General features: G+C 41.1%; 1 protein-coding gene across 1 annotated transcript in view; it reads left to right on the top strand.

Annotated features, from left to right (window-relative positions):
• The window catches only part of SYT16 (synaptotagmin 16), a 110,075-nt gene that overhangs the window by 77,413 nt on the left and 9,228 nt on the right, over positions 1-23,434 (top strand). The window contains exons 3-5 of the mRNA XM_024748413.1: positions 4,343-4,599; positions 10,168-10,608; positions 13,504-13,693. Coding sequence (XP_024604181.1) covers positions 4,343-4,599; positions 10,168-10,608; positions 13,504-13,693 — 888 coding nt within the window. The remainder of the gene's footprint in view (positions 1-4,342; positions 4,600-10,167; positions 10,609-13,503; positions 13,694-23,434) is intronic.

Genomic DNA, 23,434 nt, shown 5'->3' with positions numbered 1-23,434 from the left:
ATTTGGTAAAAAGCCAGAGAAAATGTCATACTGTCCACTGTAGTGACCTGGTCTAAATGACCTGGGTTCTCTAATCTCTTCTTTCCATTGGGCCTGTGGTCCGTCCAACCAGTGGGGGCATAGTTGATCTTCCTTGTTTTTCAACACTTAGTAGTAGAAAGACAAAAAGGAGAGCACAGAATTGAGAGAAGTTAACAGAGAAGAAATTTCTGATTTGGTGATGTGGATGAGGCAGGGGGAAAAAAGGAAAATTAATAAAAAGAACCCTATTTTTCATCAGGAATATAATAATTTGCTGACCATCATGTAATTTTACTTATTGGCATGGGCCTACGTAACATTTTACTGCTCTCCTTTTTAGCCCCAGGTAAGCCAGGAGATAAACTCCCGATGTAACCAAAGCATAGTAGCAGTAGCTAATGGCCCTCTGTCATCTCCTCACCCCCTCTCCTGTTTTCTCTTTCTCTGCTGTTACATCACAGCATTCCTCTCTCTCCACTGAGACGGCAAATGTTAGCTAATGAAAGTTAATAGCAGCTGATCCCCTACAGTAGCTTGTTTAATTCTAAAGCTAATGGCCCCATTTCCCAGAAGCCCAAGTGTCTAGATTTTGATTTATACAAATGGCTGCTGTTCTGAGAGTTCTCACAAACACTCTAGCCCTCACCCTTCCTGGAATTAGCAACAACTTTTGTCATAACTGGTGCAATTCTGAAGTTTTTGACAGATGGTGATAGAAAGGCTAAATTTTTCTCTGTCGGACGGAGGAAAATGTCCACTACATTAAATGAATTACCTGTAGATTTGGAAGAAAATCATCAGGATTTTCATAGGAATGATTAACTGTGTGCTAAATTTTAGGTTATCAAATGCCATGGAAATGTTAATGTAATTTTTATTGCATGATTTTTTTTTTTCTGTGTTCCTTTTTTTTTGGTTCATCTTTAGATCAATGAATTTGCATCCGCAGTAAAGAATAAGGAAAAGATTAAGCATGAACCCCAGAGAGGATCTGTTTTTTGGTGCCTGTTCTCTATCTATTTAGCTATTTTTCCCTCTACCTTAAACACAATTTTCTAAGATCAAATTTAATTGTAGACAATTGTTTCACTTAAAAAATGCATTCAAAATGTTGGACCAGTGAAATTCAAGGCCCAAACCCACGTAAAAAATCTTCATATTCCAGGCAAGTTCTCTCCTGTCTCACATATCTGATTTAGTGTTATTGTGCATTAATTGTCCCTGTATTCCTGATAATGTCAAAGAGGGTTTGAGCCAAGTGATCTGAATCAGAAGTTGTGCATGAGGTCTTTACGCACGAAAGGTGGGCTGCAGAATGATAGCCCACTTATTGGGCTTTTTGTTTGTTTGTTTTGAGCAAAGCCTTATTTTTGCTTGTGAAATATTTAGTTCTTAGGGTGTTTCATAGAAGCTAGTCATTACCTTCCTGGTGTCATTTAAAACAGGTCAATCATCCCCAGAATCTGTGCTCACTTTTGTTTAGGATGGTGTATCAAGCAAGATTTTATGGTGTATCAGGCAAGATTGTATCAATCAGATATGAAGGGGATTTCAGGGTGAGATATATATATATATATATATTATATTTCAAGAGATTTATTGCAAAGAAGTGACTTATGCGATTGTAGGGGCTGTGTAGGCCACTGGAATACGCAGCTCTGAAATCCACAGGACAGGCTGCTGGGAAGGATAGGCTGAAACTCTCAGGAAGGAGATGAAACTTCAGTCCATAGATGAAATTGCTTCTCCTCCAGGGATGCCTCAGTTCTCCTCTTAAGGCCTTTCAATGGACTGATTATGTAGTATAATCCCCTCTACTGAAAGTCAGTTGCTTAAGGGCTTTAATTACACCTACGACATGCCTTCACAGTAACTCCTAAATTACTGTTTGATTGAATAATTGAGGCCTATAGCCAAGTTGACACGTAAAACTGACCATCACAGATGGTTAGCAAAAGTATTGGTATATGGGTGATGGAGGGAGGGGTCTGGGAGTAGAAAGAAAGTAATTGGATAATAGGTTTACACTCCATCAAAATGGGATATGAACTAAAAATGTTCCTCTACTAAAATAAATATGGTTGATGTGACATACTTATGCCCTGTAATTTCTAAGAAGCCAGGATACATTTCTCGACAACAGGCAATTACTTTTCCATATGTATTTAAGGTGACATGACCTTCTTTAACTTAAAGCACAGGAAGACTGCTTTATGTAACAGGGAATCACCTTTCCCCTTACCCCTCCTTGCAACTTGACTTGTCCCCCAGATTTGCCTTTCTAATTCATTCCTTGCTTGTCTGTCAAGGAAAATGGTTTGTTACATTAATATAGTTCTTATGTTTTTCAGTTATGAATAGCTTTTCAAGGCTTTAATGTAGCTTTTGAAAATTCCATTATTACTGATCTAAGTATTATCACCGTAGGAGTTGAAGTCATGAGACAATTTTATGGGGGTAATTTCTTGGCAAAGTTAGATTTTGTGCTGAGATCCTGCTGGGTGCTACACACGTTGATGGATGACCCACTGTTTAATAGGACATTTTAGTGTTCGTGTATGTGAGGAATGGATGGGCTAATTAGAGCCTGAGAAGAAAATTCTGCTTTGTGTTATGGGGTCTTTGCATATGGAATATCCCTCGTTCTGTCATTTTCTGTGGCCATTTTTAAGGGCGTTTGCCAAATAACGGAAAATGTGAATGTAAAGATGTTAGGTGCCTTATGACAGAGCTTCCAAGAGGCCTGAAGTGAATTATTAAGAATAACAGGGCAGATGGGGAACATCTCAATGGCTTGCCATGGTTTGGCAAAATCCCAAATCAGGAGTCTGAAGTTGTGCCCTGAAAACCAAGTCTTCCCAAAGATGTTTTTATATGGTCTGCATAGGGTGATAACGTATTTTAAAATTTGGGTGTTTATTGTATGTGGGTCATATATTGTCTGCTAAACCACTGTCACCACCACTCGATATTGCTACACACCTGACTGTTTCAAATATTTTTTATCTGCCTAGCATTTAAAGTTATTTGAGATTTAGTAAAACCCAGTGGTAGATAAAGACTATGCAGTATACAGATGTGGCTTAGCGCTTTCAAGGACGTTATGTTTTAGCTCGGATTTTAAGACCAACTGTGGGAGCAATTGCTATCATACAGTGTGTAAATAAGAGCTGAATTTACCATATATACTTTGTCATCCTCACTAATCCTGTCTATATCTCTAATTTTCTATCATCCTGGGATGGGGCCCACTGGAGAAGAGTAGAGGCCCAAGAGATACGACATCGTTGTCTACTTTCTGGATGTGGAAGCAAGTTAGGGTGAAAGCTGTTGCTTAGGGAGACCCTGTCAGTTTTTCCTTATTATCTGAGGGTAACCTGGACACTGAGGAAGAGGAAGGGGATGAAGAGAAAGAGAATAGGATGACACGAGGCCTGAGAAAGACACTGAGCCTGAAGGAGTCAGGGAAGATTCAGGAGTTGTCGGGGCTTTGGATGGACAGGAAGGAAAGGACAGGAGGGAGGGCTTGAGGACCGCTGTGAACCAAAATACACAGCTAACATTTTCATGGACCTGTGAGACCACAGGTGTCTGTGAGTTGGGAGGTAGTATAGCAAATGGGATTTGCTGGGTTGGTTGAGGCCAGACAGGTCAGCAAGGCTAAAATTTATGGGAGGGCTGGTGGTTGCCAGGCAGATATTATTTCATGTGTCCACAATGACTCTCTGATGGCTTTTATCATCATTTTATAGGTAAGAAAACAAAGGTTAAGGCAGTTCAAATGTTGTTCAGGTTCTTAATGCAGAGCTAGGATTTAAACTCAGATCATATGAATCCAGGTCCAGTGTTCTTTCCGTGGATTAAGTAGAGAACTTTTTGCTTGAGAGAACCACTGAAGCCTTTTGAGCAGAGGGTGATATGGCGAACGTGGAAGAGAGACGGAAGAATGGTAAAGCCAGGAAAACATATGATCTCTATAGCTGATCACTATTCTTGCTTTCTAGATTCATCCCGAAGGTCTTGTGGTCATTAGCTCCAACCAAATGCTAATGTGTTTATTTTATCCACATAATGCTCATCCTTTATACTCATATTATTATAAAGCATTAAACCTTCTTGTACCCTACATAATGAACTAATGGGTTTCGATTTTATGGACCAAATTTATCTACCATATAGATGAAAGTATGTTTCTGCAGGTGTTGTTTAGTGAGTTTGTTTTTGCAGACTTGATTGGTGTAGTTGCTACTGCTTATTTTCTCTAGATAAAAAGGTGAAACATGATAATATATTTGAGAGAGTTTCCCTTTTGCAAATTTAGGTTTGGATGGAGCCAGCCAACTGACTTATTCTGAGAATCTGTCTTATGGTGAAGATGACCCCATCTCTGCCCACACACAGTCCCCTTGTGAGGTGGGGGACACCAGGCACCATGGCACATCTCCCCAAGAGACCAGCGTGGTCCGCAGCCTCAGCCGGCAGTCCACACAGGGCAGCTTGGAGATGGAGACAGCTTTTAATAACCGGAGATTTGAAGATTCCTATGCCACTGACAGCTCCTCCGTGTGGAGTCCAGAGGCAAGTTGTTTGTTTTCCATTTTTTTCTTGCTCGGGTATTGTGTGCTCTCTGGTTGGTCGTTCTCCTTCCCCTCCCCTCTCCCTTCCCCCTTTTCCTTCCCCCCACTTCTTTCTCCCCTCCTCCATCCCTCAAGAAAAAATTTCTCCAAAAGAAGGAAACATTGCTTTGAAGAACAAACACCTTAAGAGCCTTTAATGGAAATATATTTTTTGTTCAGATGACCAAGGCCCAGCCCTGATGTGTACCAATAAAAGAATCATATATAAGTGGAATCTAGCAAAACGGAAAAATAAAAAGAAGCATGGTGGCAGAATGAACCCAGCAACCATCAGGCTTCTTTTTTTTATCTATAACGGGTTTTTAGTTCTTTAGGGAGACTGGATTATTTCCTTCGTGGTTTCAATTAAATGGAGTTTATTTTTATTTACACCAAATCTTGAGTTATGATTCTTTGCATGTGAGAATTATTCGAAAATGAAACTAAAATACAATGCCCCTGCAAATGAGATTATACAAGATATCATGAGGAAGATCTTACAGTATGAGCATATTTGTTAGCTCCGAACTGAATTGAAGATCTAGGCGATGGCATTAGTCTATCATGATCCTCTGGCCATTGACTTTGCTTTTTGGATGAATCTCTGATAAAAGACGCGTCGTCTAAATTTCTTTTTCAATTGAAACTTACTCTCGAATATGCCTAAACACCCAGAAGTATGACTGGAGGTGACGATGATAGAGACTACCATTTTTGAGCAATTACTATGTGTCAGGCACCGTGATAAGAATTTACAAACATTGTTTTACCTTACAGGCACTTATGGTTATTCTTTATTAGCTAGACCCCTCTGATTATGATTCTGTGACATTAAGACATATTAAATAGTGGTGTCTAGTACCTACTTTGAAATTAATTTTGATGAAATAAGTCACGTAACTATATGAAACTTTCAATTTGTGTGAATAGAGGAAGGAGAAGGGTGGATGGATTTTGTTAGTATCAGTCTGACTGAGAAAAGAAACAGGACGCATCTCTTATTAGGACCTGGACTTGTCATAAACACCAAATGCTCAAATGCTTCTCCAAATCAAGGAGAAGAAAAATAATCACAGATAGTTATGTTTCAAAGCCAGACTGCTAAGGCACTGGGGCATGTAGAGAGCGCATAAGGAGATGGCACAGGTGCAGGTGTGCCTGGGTGTTGTGTTACTGCTGAGGACCAGAAGTGGCCACACAGATAGGTGGCTTGTGGCTGGTTAAAAGCAAACCTTCATACAGAGACCCTCAAAGCTATCAACCTTATACGTTTTGTAAAATAAATTGTGCTTCCCTACCAGTTTACTGCCAAGAGTCATATCACATCCCACACAGTAACATTTAATGTTTAAAAATACTATGCTTTTTGGCTCTCTCGCCACAACAACAAAACGGAACTGTTTACCTGCCTATTGACAGTCTCTCCCCTTGATAACTGTACCATTAGCCTTGGAATTGCTTTCTCCAGATAGCCCCCCATTTACCTGCCTCATGGAGCTTTAGTAGATTTGATGTTGAGGGCACTAAATGTTCTCAGACTTCAAAAATACCCAGACATCTCTGTGTGCTCCATTCAACCTCCTATCTATTTTGAGGCAAAAACTGTAATTTGGTGCTCCTACAGTAGAACCTCAGATGCAGCTCGGAGGCAGTTCCCGTAAATGCCTGCGTTGCAGGCTTAGCTCGCCTTTTAAGAATTGATTTATTTGCCTCTTAGCTGTATTAAGAATCCTGTCTTCCCCTGCGTATCTGGCATCGGGAACACACTGTGGGTCTGTTTACTTTGGGCCACACAGATGACATTAACACTATCTTGCTAAAACAGAAAGCCTTTCGGTTTGATAGAAAATCTTTATATCTTCATGGATTTTGACAATGTGACACAAGTATTCCCATCGTAAAGAAAAACCCAGGATACGAGAGCTAAAGGAATCATTTATTTTGCCTCAGAAGGGAACTGGTCATGCAGTGTGACTACCTGTTAGGCTGATGGGTTTGCAATCACTGCTCTTCTCTGCCGGAAAAGGCTGTCGACTTTTTCCTGCAGACCTAAGGCTTGGCAGGGAAGACGATGGGAGGGTGGCTGGTGATTTTGAGTGCACAGAGAGGCAGCTGTCCCACTTTTCATCTCCGCTTTCCACTGATTAACTGATTGGCCTTGAGAAGTTAATTAAAATCTGCCAAATGGGGATAAAAATGAAGAGATTTTTGCCTCGCAGGAAGGTCAGATGGATTAGTGGTATTAACAGTACCCACAAGAGGAGCGCCTTTAGTTGCCTGCTGATAGGTAGAGTGTGTTGAAATAATTAATTGCTATAAAAATATCAGCCTTCACAGATCTTGGTCTCAGATCAGCCCAGGAAGGGGCCACAAAGCCCAGTTTTCACGGACCACAGCTTGGATTGTCCCCATCCAGAGCCTGGCCATTGCCTGGAGTGGCGTCAGATTCAAGTTTCATAGGACAGTTATTTCAGACCCTTTCCCCAGGACTTCACCACAAACCTGCAGATGGAGTGAGCATTTATCTGAACAGAGAGCCTGATAGATAAGTGGGAAGATGCTCATTAACTAGGATATTTTAACCTTGGCATTGAAGTTGATGACAAAACTAGGAACTGTTAGTTAATATCAAGAGCAGGGGCCTAAAAGGATATGAAATTCAAAGTAGTGTGTGTTTCCAGCTCCCAACTTCCAATAAGTTGGAAGTTTCCAACTTCCAATAAGATGTGTCCATCTTATCCCCTCTTCATCTCACACACTTACTATACTTATAAATAGCTAGGGTGAAAGGTTTGTGGGGGAAGAAGGTAGACATCATGGTTCCCCGTAAAGCTTGGGACTTTGCGCATTAATACTGGCAAATCTTGGATAATTCTGGCTGGGCATATGATACTGGGGGCAAGGATTTAAGTTATTTAGCCATTCTAAGCCTTAGTTTCCTCTCCCATAAAATGAAGATATTGAAATACCTACCTCATTAGGTTAATATGAATGTCTAAAAAGATGTTTCTGGGGCTTCCCTGGTGGGGCAGTGGTTGAGAGTCCGCCTGCCGATGCAGGGGACACGGGTTCATGCCCCGGTCCGGGAAGATCCCACATGCCACGGAGCGGCTGGGCCCGTGAGCCATGGCTGCTGAGCCTGCGCGTCCGGAGCCTGTGCTCCACAACGGGAGAGGCCACAGCAGTGAGAAGCCTGCGTACCACAAAAAAAAAAAAAAAGATGTTTCTTAGCTGGATTTCCCAAAAGCAGAGCCTACTTTGTTAGGACATGCAATTCCCGGCGACAAGAGTGAAGGACGAGGAGAGTGAGGCAGGGAAGGGAGAGCCGGTATGAGAATGTCTAATGGAGTTGGCTACCACTAATTGTGACTCATGGCTTGCTCTTGTGAAACCATACCCTAAGAAGCTGTATAAACTAGTCTCAGGACATCTGTCCAAGGGGAGAAAAATTTATTGCATGGGGCATTAACACCACCCACCCCGCCCCCCGACTCTGGACTTTATATACATGAGTGCCAAGCAGGATTCTGTACATTTCCAAGCCTTGACATCAACGGAGAGGCCTGTGGTGGGAGCTGAGAGTTACCTTGCATGGGAGGGAGGCAAGACTTTGTTGGATTGTGCCAGGGAGAAGCCACTTAGAGCCCAGACAGCCTGTAGGGGAAAATGGAACAGAGGGGGAGGCCAAGAAGTTCCAAAGTGCATAAGAGTGGGCTTTTACAGTCCATAAAGGGTTTAGTGTGGTACCTGGCATAAGGGAGGGCTTAGTGGATGTTAGCTGTTGCTACTTATGGTCCAGCAAGCAATATGGAGATGACCAAAGGTAGGCTAAAATAGATGGGAGTTTGAACGGAAGACTGTGACTTGGTTTTTGAGTTAGCCTAACTCCTTGGAGACTTGCTTCTAATATTATATCTACACTAGTCAGTTGTATTCAGAAGTCTCTATAGCAACCACTTTTATCACTTGAAACTAAGTACCTCTGAATAGAAACACTCACACATGAATGCATGCTCAGAGGAAAGGATGTAAAAAGCTTCCCTTATTTTGCAAGAAGCCTAAATTTTCTTGGTAGATTAATGTGAATCTTAAAAGAGAGGGCAATTATTAGATGTCTACTATGTGTCAAGTCCTTTAATTTTCACAGCAAGCTTATAAAGTAGGTATCATCCCCCTTTTGCTGTTGAGGAAAACAGAAAGTGAGAAGGATTAAATAATTTGTCCAATGTCCTAAAGGTTGTAAGTGATGGACCTGGGATTCCTAAGCACGTCTCATTCCAGAGAACCATGCACTTTCACCTAGATCTATGGGAAAGTTTCATTGATGAACATGCATTTTTGAAGTGTATCATTATATTTTTAAAAATAAAGAGTTCTTTGAATTAGCAAAGTTGGTGTTCAATTGCATAAAGAAGAACTGCTTCTGATTTACAATAAGAATCAAACCAAAGTTTAGTTATGAGTAAGAGGCATGCCTTCAGAGGAAAAAAATCAAATTATGTTGACATTAGTAATAGTTTGTTAGAGGGTGGTTCATTATAGTAAAGTAAATGTAGTTCAGCTCAGTTTTCTCAGGGAGGTCATCGGATCTGACTGGCTGAGGTGAACTGCTGTCTAAAAGTGTATTTCATAATGAGGGGCCGTGTTTGAAAATAAGTAGTATCAGTCCAGCGATGGGAATAGATATCTGTGGAGGCTGGTCTGAGCCAGGTATTTCCCCACGTCTATTAAAACCTCACAACAACACTCTATCAAGCAGGTACCTTGATGCTCATTTTTCAGCTGGAGTACAGAGCGACTGGACTGTTTGGCCATGGCCAAAAAGCTAGTCAATAGTAGAGTTATGATTTCAACCCAGGTGTTCTGTCTCCAGGGTTTAAACACTTGCTACTCCAAGAGTGATTTGAGTCCAGCTGAGACATCCTTGTGGCCTGAGAAATGCAGAATCTCAGGCCTGACCCCAGTCCTACTGAATCAGAATTCCCAGATGATTCAAGTCCACTCGGATGTTTGAGAAGCTCTGCCCCGAACATTTTCTGCCACGTAGATTGAAAATCTACTGAAGGATCACCTGTCTGTGACCCCCGTTAGGATCCTTATCGGCAGGAGGTCCTGGCTCAGAGAGCACAGGCCCAGGCTGAACCATTTCTCCTGGCACTTGAGGAAGTTACCTTTTGGCACTTGCATAATTGACTAGTTTTAGACTTAGTATCTCAGTTGGTTTCAATGATAGTGGTCAATTGTGCTTTTTTTGAGAGGCAGTGTAGAGGAAAGCACTTTGCAAAATATAAAAGCTTTGTTCATTCATTCCAAAAGCATTCATGAAGGCTTACCATGTGCCCAGTGCTGTACCCTCAAAGAATTGACAGTCCAGTGGAGAGAGAGACCAGGAAACAGACCTTTCTAATGTTTAGGGATATATGGTAACAGTCCAAAAGAATGAGGTTCTGAAGAAGCACAGAGGGGCACCATCTTTCCACGATGTATTAGGCCTTGTTCCATTCCTAATCTTTCCCTCTGTCTGCAACAGGAACAGGATGCAACCAATTTTCAAGTGCCATCTGGGGTCCCGGAGCCCATCGCAAAATGTGGTGGCCTGGATGTCATCTTTGAATATAGAGCTGCCAGCCAGAAGCTCACAGTGACCATCATAAGAGCACAGGGCCTCCCAGATAAGGACCGAAGTGGCATCAACTCCTGGCAAGTGCATGTCGTGCTGCTGCCCAGTAAGAAACAGAGGGGCAGGACGAACATACAGAGAGGGCCCAACCCCATCTTCAAGGAGAAAGTCACCTTCGCCAAGCTGGAGCCCAGAGATGTGGCTGCTTGTGCTGTCCGCTTCCGCCTGTACGCCACCCGCAAGATGACCTGGGAGAGAATGATGGGCGAGAGGCTCTTCTATCTCAGCCACCTGCACCAAGAAGGGGAAATGAAAGTGACTCTGGTTCTGGAGCCAAGAAGTAATATCATTGTGAGTATGTTAAATGGTGCTGCTAATTATGCGCTACGTGAGGATCTGGAATTGTCAGCCCTTGATTTAGTACATTCAGCCCGTGAATTCAAACACCTTAATTTAATTTTCCATTTGGCTCTCCTCATCCTTCTGAGACATGATCTGCACTTCACGGTACAATGGGTTTTCTTTTTTTGTGTGTGCCCATAGTCACTGTAACCTGATGGATGTGTTCCCTGTCCATTTTAGGAAATGACAGCAGCATTGTGAAGGAGGGCACGGGGAAACTGCGAGAGGTTTTTTGGCCTTCTCGTTAGTTGATAAGTGGTCCTACCACCCATCCCCCTGCCCTGACCCCAGCATGCATCATGATGCATCTCAGAGATGATGGGACTTTCAAGGTGAGGTCCTTAACAGGTATGCCTACATAGGCTGCATAGGAAGCCCTGAACTCCAGCCACTTCTAAGACCTTCCATTTATATGACTGGGCTTCTCCCACATGCCCCGTCCTCTGTGTCCCTCAGATTGCAAAATAATACAGCACAGCTTTTATGTCTACAAGATGGGTAACCTTCTCTTCCCGTGGGTTATATGTCATCCAGTGTGAGGATCTCCTTTTAAAAATCACATAAAAGATCGGGTAACTATCTTAGGCTATTGGACAAATCAGTCATCCATTCCAAAATGTTTGCTGAGTACCAATTATATGTCAGGTGCCGTATAGGCAGAGGGGATGCAGGAAAGAACAAAACAGGTGATGCCCTCACAGAGCGTACAGTCTGGTGGAGGAAGGTGACAAAAGACAAACTGGGGTAGGCAAAGAGAGAGAGGCAGAGGCTGCTGCTGCTTTAGAAGGTCAGAGAAAGTATCTTTCAGGTGGTGATACGAGAGAACTCGAGGAATCGAGGGAGCCAGACTGGATGCCATGTGGAGGACGGGGATTCCAGACAGAGGGGCTGGCATATGCAGACATCAGGAGGTGGGAAAGAGCTTGACTTGTCTGAGGAAGGGGAAAGGAGCCAGAAAGGCCAGCGTGCGCTGATGGGAGATCCAGCCACTTACATTTTTAATAGATGTCTCAAAATTCATATCTCCAGACTCAAAATCCTGATTCTTGCCTCACTAAATCTATTTTACCTGCAGTCTTTCCATCTTGGTTAAAGGCAATCTCGTTCATTTAATTGCTCAGGTCAAAAATCTTAAAAGTCACTTGTGACTTCTCTCCTTTCCACCTGAAATCCCACTGGCTCTATCTTGAAAATCTAACCAGAGCCTGACTCTCGGCTGGATTACTGAAATGGCCTCCTAGTCATCTCCCTGCTTCCGCCTTTGCCCTCTATAGACTATTCCCAACACTGGGGCCAGAAAGAGCCTTTTAAAACATAAGCCAGATCATGTCTCATCTCTGTTCAAATCCCTCTGTTTTCTTAAGCTCTGAGTAGAGTGTTTCTGAAATCCTGGGAAACAGAAGCCACAGGAGGTCAGAGGAATCCTGCACCATAAAGCATAAGGATAGGTATTATTACACCCCTGTTTCTCTGTGCCGGGCCCTGGGCCCTGTGCTGGGGACACAGAGTTGAGTGGGGAAATGAGCCAGTGTGAAAGAACCTTGAAGGTAAAAATTCCCCCATTCACCAGTTATTTGTTGAGCATGATTATAAGCTACACACTGGGCCATGCCCTGTGGACTGGGGGATTTATAAGGTTGAGAATTTGATGCGAGAGGCAAGCTGTGCAGTGACAGGTGCCACAGTGGACACATCTGCACAAGCCCAGGGGAGGGGGTGGCCCTCACCCCAAACTAGGCAAATATTTCATTGTTGGGTTATCATCATCCAGACAGCAGGGGCTATAAGGCATCTATCAAAACCACCTAGCCCTGTAGTTTACAAACTGTGTTCCATGAAAGCCTCCATGGGCTCTACAGGGATGTCCATGGCTTGGTAAACAGGGATGTGAAGAATATTTAATTTCTTTCAATGCATGTATTTATTGGGGTTCCTGATAAGAAGTTTTAGGAAATGATTGCAGATGTTGAGAAGAAACGTTGGAGCAGTTGTGGGTCCGGGAGGCTGGCTGGCCTGCCCCTCAGGGTCCACTCCCACTCATGCTCCTTGAGTGAGAGTCAGTGTCCGATCTACTTTGCTTTCCTCCTCCCAGTGTGGTGTATAGAGGTGGGTGCTTTAGAGAAGCACATGCATGAATACATGACACAAAGTGTGGAGTCCCCTGGTACCTGCAAGGTCTCTAAGATGCACAGTCCATGTGTCAGCTTCCTCACTAAACAGTTGTAAAAGTGTTCACATTCAATATAATGCATCTCCTTAGGAAGAAAAAATGTAGCATCTGCCATCTTCCTGACAACATGAAAAAGCAGAACCAGGGGCCAAATGTTCTATGGGGTGGTAGATGGCCAGTGGTCATTTCTTTTCTGGTGAAGACAAAATGCCTCCTGTATTGCTACATTCCTGAAGAGGCTGCAGAGAACAGAAGCAGAACTCATGCCTGGAGTGGACAGGTTCCATAGAACTCATGCCTGGAGTGGATGGGTTCCATATGGGTCTAATATAGACTCATTGAAATTTGGGTCTATATTAAGTGTCCTGTTAGCTCTCCATGTATCTTCCAGGGTTTGATTTACACTAGTAATAACATCTTTGTCCGTTTTGTCTTTAGAGAGGAAAGAGTGAATGGAGACAGTTCTTGAAACAAATATGTCTGCTAATAATGCAGAGGATCCCATCCAAAGCTGCGTTCCCCAGGCCCTATTATCATTCACACCGAGTGCGCCATTAGTAATCTTTGGCAGCAGTGGAGACTGGGCCACAATTTCACCAAACATAATATTGGCTTTCTGTAAGGGAGAGGAGTGCAGTGGGGCCAATGGATCCTTTGTTGTTCTTCTCCTCCAGAGTGGAGAGTCTCCGCTCAGCCCATCTGCAGTTTCTCACAGTGACAGTGCTTCATCCACGCAGTCGCTGTCACATGGAGGGGCGCCAGAGCTGCTGGTGGGGCTATCATACAATGCCACAACGGGGCGATTATCCGTGGAGATGATCAAAGGCAGCCATTTCCGAAACCTCGCGGTTAACAGAGTGCCTGGTAAGTTCATGCCTGTACCCCCAGCTCTGGTCTTCCCAGAGGCAGGAAGAAGGCTGTGTCTGCCTTCATCTCAATTCTCTAACTTTTACAATAAAAATGATCTTGGTGTGACTTAGACACGTTTTTACCAAGTGATACCTGTGGATTTTTCAAATGCCTTTCTGTTTAATTAGATTGAAGCCTCCTTCGATATCTGGATGCATCTTGATACAAAATAGGCTGGCTTCTACGTGTAGATCATTAAAGGGGAAAAAGAATGATGTCTTTTCAGCAACATAACACATATGAACAATTCAAATCTGCTATTAGGTCCCAGGTCCTCAAATACGTTTAAAGAGACAGAGCTCAGTCTTTGGAGCCAGGCAGTTTGGGGATCTAATTCCAGCTCTACTCATTCACCTGCTAGCTTTGCTCTGATCCTATACAATTTACCTCTCTTTTCTGAATCTCAGCAGACTCATCTGGAACAAAGGAATATTAATAGTACCTTTCTCATGGGTGGTTTTGGGGTTTAAATAAAATGATTTATGTAGAACATTCAGTGCCTGACACATAGTGAGCATTCAAGAAATGTGAGTGGTTATGTGGTTGATGGTGGAGGAGGTGGAACAGGAAGATGTGGGGCAATCCAGGCCTGACTCACCAGGGCAGCTTCTGAGATCACACCTGGAAAGAGCAGCTCAAGACATACTCGCGCAGCTGCCGTCCAGGGCTCAGGAAGCCAGAATAAAGATGCTGTGGCTGCTGCCGCCAAATTGTCTCTCAATACCCAAGAAGCTAGAGATTGAACCTTTGCTGCTAAAAAAATCAGCTCATCTTTAATGATCTTGCTTATCAGCAAAAACAGCTTAAGAAAGGGTGGGAAGATGGTTTCTGCCTCACTTCTGCCTTCTGGCTCTCATGCAACCATATCTAATTTGAGGAATCTAATTTATATCTAGAATTCTAGCTGCAAGAGAGTCTGGAAAATGCTGTTGAAATTCCAGCCTTTTGAGTCCGAGAAAGTAAAATAGAATTGGGTAGAGTGGAGCATAAGTGAGGGTGTCCACCCCAGGCAGCCAAAACTTGCTGAAATAAGGACGAAGTCAGCCTTGATAGGCTGCAAGAGGCAATGGACTCTGGCCTCACATGTCAGCATCCCATGAAGAGCCAGCTGAGCTGGTAGAAAAAGGTCAGCTCCTACAACCAAATCTGGGCTCTCACTCCTTTTAGTCTTTAACTGTGCTGCCACCCACAATGTCTCTGTTCAATAGTATCTTGTTAGTCAGTCTGTGTTAAAGGCATTAGAGCAAGTTAGTAAGGAAAGCCCAGCACTCTGGAGAACAGAAGAGACCAGAGGCATAGGCCATATTCTGTATCGACTCTCAGAACCAGGTAAGAGCTATTTAAAATCCATAGTAGGTGTTGATTATTAATTGCATGGCTAGACTCTTTTTTCCAGATACAGCTTTTTTTTAAAAAAAAAGCTCTGGATTTACTAAAGATCTGGATTTACTGCTTTCCCTGCAGAGCCTTTTCTGATCTCTTTCCCTGTCTTCCTGAGATTTGGTGAGATCTGAAAAATTTTCAGGGAAGAACATGGTGCAGCTGCAGAGAATGATGTGGAGGTGGATCACACAATCATGGCCTATTCCAGTCCGTGCTGGGAAGCTTTAATTTGCATGCTGGGTCATCCCAGGCAATACAGGGGAGAAGGACAGCATGGTGGCTAAGAAAGCATCAACTGGAGTGTGCCAATCTAAGGTCTTTGTCACTTACTAGGTGTGAGTTACTAAACTTTTTCGACTCTCAGTTTCCTCATCTGTAAAATGGGATCATAATAATATATACTTTCTAGGTAGGGATACTACATATAAAGCTGTGATGTTGAGAATGGTGCTCGTGAAACTTCATGCATTTCTATATAAAAGAAAATATGCCATAGAGGAAACTCTTATAACAAATATTTAAAACTGAGTAGGAAAAAAGGCAAGTCCTCATTTTGAAACTAATTTCATTCCAGAAGTTTAAGTCAGTTTTGCATTTACATGATTTTTCATAGAATAGTGCTACAGTTTAACTGACAAATGTAACTGACATGCTGTATCTTTGTGACCAAAGTAATAGAAGATAGTGTTGCTGTGATGCTATTAATTAAAGCAGAAACCCAATAGTGAAGACAAAAGTTTTTTGTTTACATAGAATGCTGGTACTTGAGGAAAAGCCAGTTTAATTAGGGGGGGTTGAGAAAGTAGAAGTTTCTTTTGTGGAGATTCTGAAAGGGACCTCTTGGTACTTTCAAGGGCTTGAGATGTTGACGACATTGGTCCTTCATTATGTCTCACTTCCTTACACCACTAACAGGACTTTGGCAGTCATCACGCAAGCTTAGGATACAATTTTAGTTCCCATATGGAACAGAATAAGAGAGAGAGAGGATGAGGGAACAATAGTTTTATGAGGTAACTGAGCATCGTTGGAAGAAAGAGGGTGTGAAGGGGAGAGGATGCAAGCTGGAAGATGAATAGGCCTGGAGTGGGGAGTGGAGGAGGGAGGCGGCGAAGTGCACTCATCTCCCTGGTGAAGGTGGAAGGAGGGCAGGCTTAGCCTCAGAGCCCTGTGTCAGAGTGCACCCCAAGGGAGCTGCCTGCCAGGGGAAAGTCACCGGTAGAAACGTGTGTGAGGGTCACAAATCCTGTGCTTGAGACCCTCATCTCAGAGGTGGTGACCTCTGCAGAAAGGGGACATCAATCCTGCCTTGCAGGCTGGCTATTATAATGTGAAGAATGGTTCTTAGGGAAGCCCAAAGGAAAAGAGGTTGAGCCTGTGGAGTGGGGACTTCTCCTCTCTAGAATATTGAAGGTGCTAAATCTTGATGGAAAGAGACAAAGGCTAGGATTTAGAAGAGAGAATCTTTTGCATCAAAATATATCATGAACCAAAAGATAACTGTGAACTTGCCAACTTGATCCAGCTAGATGACTATTCTGGTATTTTAAACTTTTCTTTCTAAGCAAGATAGAGGAGAGGTGAACAAATAATAGATGGAGTTCCTCTTCTCTTTTAGGGTCTTAGAAGAAATAAACCAATGAGATGTAAGCTCCCCACTCAAGATTTTTGAGGCAAATCCTTGGGGGAGAAGGCTCAGTGAAAGGCAGGTTTTGCTCCAATGGGCAGGAGCTGGTGGGAGCATTCCTAGAGATGAGTCTCTACCACACCTTGCCCCGCCCCCACCCCGCCCCCCACCCCAGAATGGTTAAAACTTAAAAGACAGATTCCCTCAAGTATTGGTGAGGCTGTGGAGAATACATTCTTAGTGATTGTGTAAAATGGAATAACAGCTTTGTGAAGAGGCTTGGTAGTTTCTTATATAGGTAAACATGCACTGAAAATCCAGCAGTTCCATTCTTAGGCATTTACCCATAAGTTTAAAAAAAAAAACAGGAACAAGAATGTTTGTAGCAGCTTTACTCATAGTATGGAAAAATTGCAAAGAGCCCTTATGTCCTCATGGATGAATAAACAAATTAAGATATATTTCCATAGTGGAATACTATTCAGCAATATAAAAGGAGTGAAATTAACTGAGGCATTCAACAACATGGAGGAATCTCAAAATCACACTGAGTACCTAGTGTATGATTCCATTTATATGAGGTTCTAAAACAGGCAAAACTTATTTACATATAGTGAAGAAAAGCAGAAGAGGAGTGGTTGCTTCGGGATTGGTATTGGCATCAAGATGGACTGGGCATGAACATGAGGGAATATTCTGGGGTGATGGACATATTCTACATTTTGACAGGGGTGTGGGTTAAATGGATGTTTGCATTTGTTAAAACTTACTGAATTGTACTAGGCTTTGTGCATTTCACTGCATGTAAATTTTACCTTATAATAGAAAAAAGCCATAAATTATTGAACTCTAGTTAATGAAACATATGCTGAAATGTTTAGGGGTAAAGAACAATGATGGCTACAGCTGTGATGGATTGATGGATAGATAGATGCATAGATATGTGAAAAAGCAAATGCTGTTAGCTCAGGCTACCATAACAGAAATACCATAGGTTGGGTGGCTTAGACAACAGAAATTTACTTCTCACAGTTCTGGAGGCTGGGAAGTTCAAGATCAAGGTATCAGGTGATTTGGTTCCTGATGAGAACCCTCTTCCTGGTTTGTAGACAGATATCTTCTTGCTGTATCTTCACATGGTGGAGACAACATCTCTCTCATGTCTGTTCTTATAAGGGCACTAATCCCATTCATGAGGGCTCCACCCTCATGACCTAATTATCTCCCAAAGATCCCACATTCAAATAGCATCACATCGGGGATTAGGACTTCAACATATGAATTTTGGGATACATACATTCAGTCCATAGCATAAATGGAGAAAAATATAACAATTGAAGAATCTAGGTGATGGGTATATGGGTATCCACTGTATAATTATTTTGAATTTTCAGCATATTTGAAAATTTGTTATAAAATATTGTGCATGAAAATCTGGTCTGGTCTGGAATAGTTCAGCTGGGCCAGGTAGATAAAAATAAAACAAGAGTCTAGCCATTGATAGGGGCTACTGTGGTGGGCATTACATTTTTTTTTTTTAATTATGATGACATCTCAAGTTCCGACCTTATTCCTTTGACTCAGTTTTGGATGGAATAGACAGGGTACCAAGCAAATGAACCTGCAGGCTTCTTCTGTAGCATCCTCCATAAACCACATCCATCCCAAGACAAAGTATGTGGTTGGGCATTTCTTTATTTCTAACTTTAACCTTTTCTCTATTCATCAGACAGATAGATAGAAAGGTAGGCAGGTTTTTATACCTCCCTCCCTCCCTCCCTTTCTTCCTTCCTTCATTCCTTTCATTCTGGTGAAAATGCTCGTATTATAAAATTTTAAATATGTATATATATATTTCAAATCCTAGGTGGGCTAGGGAAGATAAAATAGGCTATTTGAAAATTACTGAAACTATTCCATAGAACCTATTCAGAAACAATATATAAGCAAGTTAACAAAATGAACTAATCTTAGCTCAGGTCAGGTAACAGTGTGCCAAGAACCATTCCAGGCACTTCCAAGGTAAAATCTCACTTAGTACGTGTGGTCAGTGTTATCATTTTTGCTGTTAAGGTGGTACAGGCTAGTCTACAAATCCGATGGCAAGGGATAGTTTCCACATCTGTACATGGCAGATGGTCCAGGTGAAAAAGCCTCTTATTGTGCCTTCTAGACATCTGAAATCCTAATAGACTTTCTTTTTTTCATTTATTTCTGATCTTTATGATGTATTTTTTATTTTTTTAAATTTTCTTAGTTTTTAACATCTTTATTAGAGTATAATTGCTTTACAATGGTGTGTCAATTTCTCCTTTATAACAAAGTGAATCAGTTATACATATACATATGTCCCCATATCTCTTCCCTCTTGCATCTCCCTCCCTCCCACCCTCCCTATCTCACCCCTCTAGGTGGTCACAAAGCACTGAGCTGATCTCCCTGTGCTATGTGGCTGCTTCCCACTAGCTATCTGTTTTACATTTGGTAGTATATATATGTCTATGCCACTCTCTCACTTTGTCCCAGCTTACCCTTCCCCTTCCCTGTATCCTCAAATCCATTCTCTAGTAGGTCTGCATCTTTATTCCCGTCTTGCCCCTAGCTTCTTCTGACCACTTTCTTTTTCTTTTTTTTCCTTTTTTAGATTCCATATATATGTGTTAGCATACAGTATTTGTTTTTCTCTTTCTGACTTACTTCACTCTGTATGACAGTCTCTATGTCCATCCAACTCACTACAAATAACTCAGTTTAGTTCCTTTTTATGACTGAGTAATATTCCATTGCTGATACACATTTACAGAAGCTTTTGAAAAAGTTACCATTGAGAATTAGAAATATTTGGTTATCTTCTGAATTTGGCTTCATGGGAAAGCAATTCACTAACAGTTTAGCAGCTCTGTTCTGTTCTTTTCCTGGACTTGCCACCCAGTTACTGCATGGCCTCCACATTTGATTTAACGTCTCTGAATTTAATTTCTTTCCCTATTAAATAAGGTTAACTAGATAATATTACTGATACAAGTCTACGTTTTTTTAAAAAAGTATTAGCTGTTCTGTTGGCAGGTTCTCTTTCTTCGTCCTTCTACAATGCATTACTGCACTGTGTATATATACACCCATATAATGGTCCTTGTCAAAAACTATCATTAAGATGTCCCCTCCAGTTAAAAACAACAAGTTCCCCAGCCTCTCAGCATGTGCATGATTAGCCACATGTGATAATTACGTCCTAAATGATAATACTTACAGCAGCAGCTCATTAACCTTGTTAGGTACTCACAATAGCAGAGACTAGAGGAAGGAAAAACAAAAAAGCAAATCAAGCTGGCTCGTGTTTAGTGTGAAGAACAAGTGGGATGCAGGGGGGTACACTCTACAGATGGAAGGCAGGGGAAAAATGGACTACATGGAAATGAACAGATATAGGACATACCACCTTCTTTTAAAGCTAAGTATAGCGAGTACTTACTAATAGCCATTATGTGCTTAGAATTAGGGCCAATTCATATGAAGATTTGTATGTGGCAATAACTTATTGATTGCATATGGGATATTCCTATACTTACATCATCTCATTTAATTCTCACAACAATATCAAAGTTAGAAAATCTGAAAAGCAACAGGGGAGAAAATACAGTTACCATGGTATGTGAGTTATATCTCAATAAAGCTGCTTTTTAAAAAAAAAAAAACAGCTTTCTGCAGAAGAATGACAGACTAAGGACAGGCTTATTAACAGCAACGATAGAAAGCTGAGGACAAGGGGGGGAATATCATCAAAGAGAAAAAAGTACTCTCAACTTACTATTCTTTTCGAGTGAAGGAAGAATAAAGATCTTTTTCACAAAGTTTGAAAGGGTTTATCAGTGGAAGAGCTACTAACTGATGTTATTTCAGGGAGAAAGAAATCGAACTTAGAAGGAAGTAGTGAAGTGCAAGAAAGGAAAATGAACAACAAGAACAAAAAGATCAACATGTAGGTAAAGGTAAGCATGTATAAACTGCATAAAGCAGAAACAGCAATAGTAGGAAACATGCCTAATGTTGGAACTACAACAACAACGTGGAAATGAAATTCCGGGCAGGAATAACATGAAGGATACGAAGGGGAGATAGAAATCAAAGAATTCTAAGGTACTTATGTTGCTTAAAAAGAGGGTAGACATATTGATTCATTTTAGACATTAAGTCAAGTGTACATGTTAAAATTTCCAACTTTCAAACCAGTAGGGAGGCTAAATTAGAATAAAGAAAATTCAGTTAATCCAATAGAAAGCAGAAAGAGATATTTAAAAGCCTAGAAAATACAGAATAGATAGCACAAACCAAAACAATAAAAATAAATCAAAATATATCAGTGATCATAATAAATGTAAAGGGACTAAGACTGCTATGTAAAAGGTAGATATAACATTAGATTAATATTTCTCTTCCTCCCAATCTTTCCCTGTCCCCCTCCTCACATCCTCTCACATATACTGCAATTTATATTGCGCCCACATAGCCTCACAATGTATAAGAAAAAGAAATACTAATTACCAACAAATTGGGTTTAGTTCAGGAATGCAAGAATGACTTAATATTAGGAAAATCTACTGCAGTTCACATACCAATTGATTTATGAGAAAACCTGATCATGTCAATAGTTGCAAAAGAAGCTCTTGATAAAATGCACTATCCATTATTGATAAAAATAACTCAAAGCAGAGGAATAATAGAAGGTGTATTCATATAGACTAGGCTATGATGCAACGACAAATTCTGCAGAGTTCGTGGCTTAACAGCAAAGGTTTCTTTCTCCCTTGCATCACAGTCCAAAGTAAAGCAGGTGCCTCTCCTCTAAGCTGTGACTAAGGCATACAGGTTCTTTCCATTTAATGAGGTGATAATATTATATTCAAAATGTGACCTGCTTTGTTGTCATGGAAGGGGAAGAGACGGGGGAGTGGTTGCCTATAGCTGTGATTGAAGGTGATATTTACCACTTCTCATATTCTGTTATTCAAACCTCAGTCACATGGCTCAGTCAACTAAAATCTGGTGTGAAGCCTACATCCTTAATTTGATACTTAACCTGAGTCACTATCACATTATTCCCCTAAGAAGGTTTACTGGGCCTTTGTTGTTTGAAGCCTTTTAAAATCCGTCTCTTACTGTTTGGAGGTCTGGAAGCAAGGAACTTTTCCAACCACAGAAGGGTCTGAATTTCAGGATTCTCTTTTTCCTTGCACATTGGTCAGTTCTTTCCCAAGCTTACTTTTCACCCTCACCCCCCAAATAAAGCTAGTAGTACAAATACACACTTCTAACGTTCTGTTTTTCAGTCTGTTTCCTTAGTTGTATAAACATTAGGCATGTGCTCTTCCTTCCAAGTTATAGTAGATGGTGGTTTTACTATCACATAATATGGATTATGGATCTCCATTGTTCTAGCCTCTGATAATTAGTTTCTTCATCACCTGGCACCCAACTTCTAGGCCAGTGGTCATTCTTGTGTTTTTATTTTGGTAGCATTCCAGTTCAGATTACCAGTTACTATATCAGTCACATTTTGTCAGGAAAATACAAAATAGGTATTTTGAGTCAGAAGTTGTTTCTTACAGGTTTTAAGCATGGGAAGGCTTGTGATAAATGTCAAGAAAGCTCTCCAGGAAATCCAGAAGTATAGGTATCACAGGAAAGATGCCAGTACAGTCTGAGCTGTGTACATATGAAAGGGATGATTCTCATAAGGATGTTTGAACACCATGGGGGAAAACCCTAATTTGTCATCTGCTTGCTAATGCCTGTACACATGCCTGCAACTGGGACTAGAGGGCTGTGGCAACGCTTTCCTTCTACTTTCCAGTCTCATACAAGTTGCTTTCATTAGTGGACTCTAACTGGGATTGTACTGCAAGAGATTCAGGGGAATGTAATTTTATGTTTCATAAGGGAAAGAGCTTAGAAAGGTAGAAATGGTATTAAATATCAACAACTAGTTTGTGTAACGGAAGGGAACTTGCTTAACCTTGACAGTGGGTGTTTTAAGAAAATAGACACTAGCCATCATTCTTAATCCTGCAATCCCCTTAAAGTCAAGAATGAAGTAAGGGTTCCCACTGGCATCACTCTCACTCAGCATTAGACTGGAAACTCAAGGCAATTCAGTAGAATAAGAAAAAGAAATAAAAATTAAAGCTTGAGAGGAGGAAACAAAACTGCCATTATTTGTAGAAAATATGATTGTCTACATTAAAAATACAAAAAAACCTATAATTTTAAACTAATAACATTCTTTTAAATACAAACTTGTTTTCTTATACGTCAAGGACAGTTAGAAAGTGGAGTTTTAACACATGGATATTTACAAAAGTAACAGTACCTATAGTACCAAAGGATAACATTAATAAAAGATGAGTAAGAAAATTATTTTTAAAATCACAACACTGTTTGAAAGACACAAAAGAAAACTAAATAGATAAACCATGTTCATTGTTTAGTATAATCTATATTGTGAAAATAACAGCTTTCCCCAAATTAATCTATATACCCAGTATGATCCCAATCAAAATCCCCACAGATTTTTTTTGGTGTATTTTTTTTTTCTTTTTAAAAAAAGAGTTTGACAGACTGATTCTCAAATTCATATGCAAGAGCCAATTAAATGAAGTAAGAGCTTAAAATAACTAAAATAGCTTTTA

This window comes from Neophocaena asiaeorientalis, unplaced genomic scaffold (genome assembly GCF_003031525.2).
Source record: "Neophocaena asiaeorientalis asiaeorientalis breed wild unplaced genomic scaffold, Neophocaena_asiaeorientalis_V1.1 scaffold698, whole genome shotgun sequence".
Taxonomy (NCBI): Eukaryota; Metazoa; Chordata; class Mammalia; order Artiodactyla; family Phocoenidae; genus Neophocaena; species Neophocaena asiaeorientalis.
Note: the sequence above shows the minus strand (reverse complement) of the source record. Positions and strands in the feature narration are given on the sequence as shown.